Source organism: Enhydra lutris, unplaced genomic scaffold (genome assembly GCF_002288905.1).
Source record: "Enhydra lutris kenyoni isolate GAN:26980312 unplaced genomic scaffold, ASM228890v2 scaffoldscaffold22, whole genome shotgun sequence".
Lineage (NCBI taxonomy): Eukaryota > Metazoa > Chordata > Mammalia > Carnivora > Mustelidae > Enhydra > Enhydra lutris.
Window position 1 is genome coordinate 15473740 of NW_019154106.1, and position 3583 is coordinate 15477322.

Consider the following 3583-nt stretch of genomic DNA (forward strand, 5'->3'; position numbering starts at 1 on the left):
CAATATATTATTAAAACAATATAACCATATAAAAACTTCCTCACTAATTCATTATCTATTGTTGAATCCCTGCTATAAAGGCATTACACCCTTAAATGAAGTCTTACAAGGTATTACGAACCTGACATTCTAGCAGGAAGGGAAACTGTTATTATAACATAATCATCCAGTTCAATCTTTAATTATAAATAACTTAATTACTTTGAAAAAAAAGGGAATTCAGAATCATTTTAGGAATACTTCTGCATTCTCAGAAAATGGATCCAATGTAAAGGGATTCTTCTTGTAGTAGATAATATACTTATCTACTAAAAGATATAACATTTCTACTCCAGAGCTTCTTCATAGCATTTGTCATCTCAGAATTTCTCAGAGTGTAAATCAGTGGGTTCAGCATGGGGGTTATGACTGTAAAAAACACACTCAATGACTTGTCAATGGGGAAAGTCTTAGCAGGTCGTACATACATGAAAATGCATGGAACAAAGAAGAAGACCACCACAGTGATGTGAGAACCACAGGTCTGGAGGGCTTTCCGCCTCCCTTCTGAACTAAGATTCTTTAGAGAGTACAATATAAAACCATAAGAGATGAGCAAGAACATAAACACAATAGTGCAGATCATCCCTCCATTGGCCACCACTAACAGGCCAATGACATATGTGTCAGTACAGATGAGTTCCAGTAAGGGATACATTTCACAGATGAAATGATCAATGACATTGGGACCACAGAATGGGAGCCCATAAACAGTGCTAACCTGAATTACTGAATGCAGAAAACCTCCAATCCAGGACACTACCAGCAGCACAACACACACCCATTGCCTCATGATCACCAAATAATGCAAGGGCTTACAGATGGCCACATAACGGTCATAGGCCATTACTAGCAGAAGAAAGACCTCTGAGCCACCAAAAAGGTGTTCAGTAAATAGTTGAGTCATACAAGATTGGAAGGATATGGTATTTTCTGCAAACAACAAACCTGAAATCAGTCTGGGGCAAATGCAAGAGGAATAAGTGACATCCATAAAAGACAAGTTAGCAAGAAACAAGTACATAGGTGAGCCCAGGGTCTTACTGACTGCTATAGTCACCACAATGAGCACGTTGCCCACCACAGTCAAAATATAGAAGAGCAAGAACATAACAAAAAGGACCTTCTGTTCCTTTGGATCCTGGGTGAGACCCAAGAGGACAAAGTAAGTTACATTGTTTCTTGGGTCCATCTAGTCTGGATGGGAGTGACTTCTTGTATTAGAACCAGGTGATCTACAAAACAAGGGAGAAAGCCTTTAAATGCATTATAAGGTTAATCTTTTATTGATTCATTCAGTTAAAAGATTGTGTAAAAGATTGTTAAAGAAAAAAAAATAGGCAGAAGTACCTATTTGTGTCACACACAGTGTGATTTCCAAGTTGAACAAGTCATGGTTTCCTACACTCAGTGATAACATACATAATAAAATTCAATGCAATAAGTGCCAATATAAAGGTAGTCACACAATGCAAAGGTCAGGGGTAAGAATATATCAACAAAACAGCAATCAAAGATGGCTTCCAAGAGGAAGCACTCCTTCCTGAGATTTAAAGAAGTGGAACGACAAGAGGGCAAGGGATTCCATGCAAGGGTGCACAGTTTATAAAGTCACAAAAGTGAAATACTTGACACCCATTTAAGGTAACTGACATATTCGAAGTGAGTGGAACAAATTAGGAATAGAAAGTCGCTGCCCTGGATTGTTTCTTCCCTCACTGAGACTTCTTTCTTAGGGTCTTTGGTTGGATATGCCCTCTTTCCTTGACCAGTAAATGTGGAACCTTTCCAGTGTTGGGTCTCTCCTTAATTTTTAAACTTCATATATGCAGCATCTCCAACTCTGAACATCTCCAATTGGGTATTAATTCAGAAATTATAAAACTAAATTTCTAATTTTCAGCCACAAATGTAGGTGTTTACCATCTGACTAAATGGTACCACCTTCCAAATCATTTTCCAGACAAGAAATATCACCATGCCTTTCATGCCTTTCTTGCTCTCATATCACATATTGATATCTTTAACAAATCTTATTAGACCCATTGAAATAGATCACAAAGTTGGTTATTTCCCTTCTCTCCCCACTTCTGGCCCACTGCACCAGACATCTGCATTTCATTCTGGCCTCCACCAATTTTTTTTTTCCTAACACAGCCCAAGTGATCCTGTTTAAATCTGATACTGATCTGATCAGTCCACTGCTCACAACATCTGCAGTGGATTCTACTCACTCAGTCACAATTTAATGAATCACATTTCATATTTACAGTAACAGAAACTATAATCCCCATTCCACAGTTGAACAAACTGAGATTCTGAACATCTATTTTTCCCAAGTTCACCCATTTTGAAGTGGCGAAACTAGAATTAGAACCCAATTGTGCTTTATCTCAAAGTGATCTAACTTTTACATAATGAAGGTACTCACACAATTGCAAAGCCTGGTTTCCACTATTTACTGTTAGTCTTACCTTAGGAAGACAAGTCCACAATCTGAAGGAACACTTTTTACTCATTCACAAGAACCTAGAATTCTTTTGTCATCCAGTTTGACAAGAGTGGACAGAAAGTTGCATTGTTATTAGAGGACATATTTTATTTCATTCAATTATCTGTCAATTCTCTCCGTGGAGTCTTCTGGTTATTCATAAGATTGCTTTTATTTATATTGTAGATTACTTCCTAAGAATTCTAGGTTCCACAGAGAAAAACAAAAATTTAGAACAAAAATTTTGGATGATTTATCAAAAAGACAAGGAAATCCATCCTTACATAAAAAGATAGCAACCAGACATTTCCAACTGAGATTTTTCTCAAGTAATTTCTTTCATACTAATTTCTAAATAGGAAAATATCATTCAACTCTTTATTCATCTTTACTCTGTCCTTTTGCTTAGCTTGGATTGGCTGACCTGGTATTTTTAAGAAACATTCTTGTGTTTTTCATTAGATAATGCTTTAAACCTAAGAGAAACCTCCTCAAAAATGTACCAGTTTTTAGGAGCATAGCATATTCTTCCCAATATGAGCGAAGAACACTGGGCATATTATCCCTTCTAACCATATTCCTCATTAGGCCTAGAATTGGAAAGTGTCCAAGACTGATTCTTCCTTAATTAAATTCACTGGGAATTTCCACAAAAACTTTAAAAAATATCTCTATAAAAATACTAGGAGGCCAAATCACATAATTAGGGTCAGAAAGATGTAACATAAAAATATAGCTTTAGAACTATTGTAAGACTACTGCCAGTGAAGAATAAAATTTTAGCCCAGTCATACTGTGCTAGGGAAAAAATTTTTCATATATTTCCCCACTTGTCATAGTAAGTTTTTCTTTCCTTTCATTTAATAGTAAATTTATCCTGCCTTAAAGTATGGTTAGATGTTCTAGATATATGTTTATATATAAAATAACTATTAAACTATTAATTTCTTTAATTTGGAGCTCCAATATACTGCCAGAAACCATGCTATGAATGGGGACACAGTAACTAAAGAAATAGGAAAATTATGTAAAAGTTCCTTCATGCATGGACCT

At 35.9% G+C, this 3583-nt stretch overlaps 1 protein-coding gene across 1 annotated transcript; it reads right to left on the reverse strand.

The window, feature by feature from the left end:
- Positions 1–301: 301 nt before the first annotated feature.
- On the reverse strand, positions 302–1231 carry LOC111149748 (olfactory receptor 4A47-like). The gene has a single exon (XM_022506994.1). The coding sequence runs from the start codon at positions 1229–1231 to the stop codon at positions 302–304; it is 930 nt and encodes a 309-aa protein (XP_022362702.1).
- Between the last annotated feature and the right edge of the window lie 2352 nt (positions 1232–3583).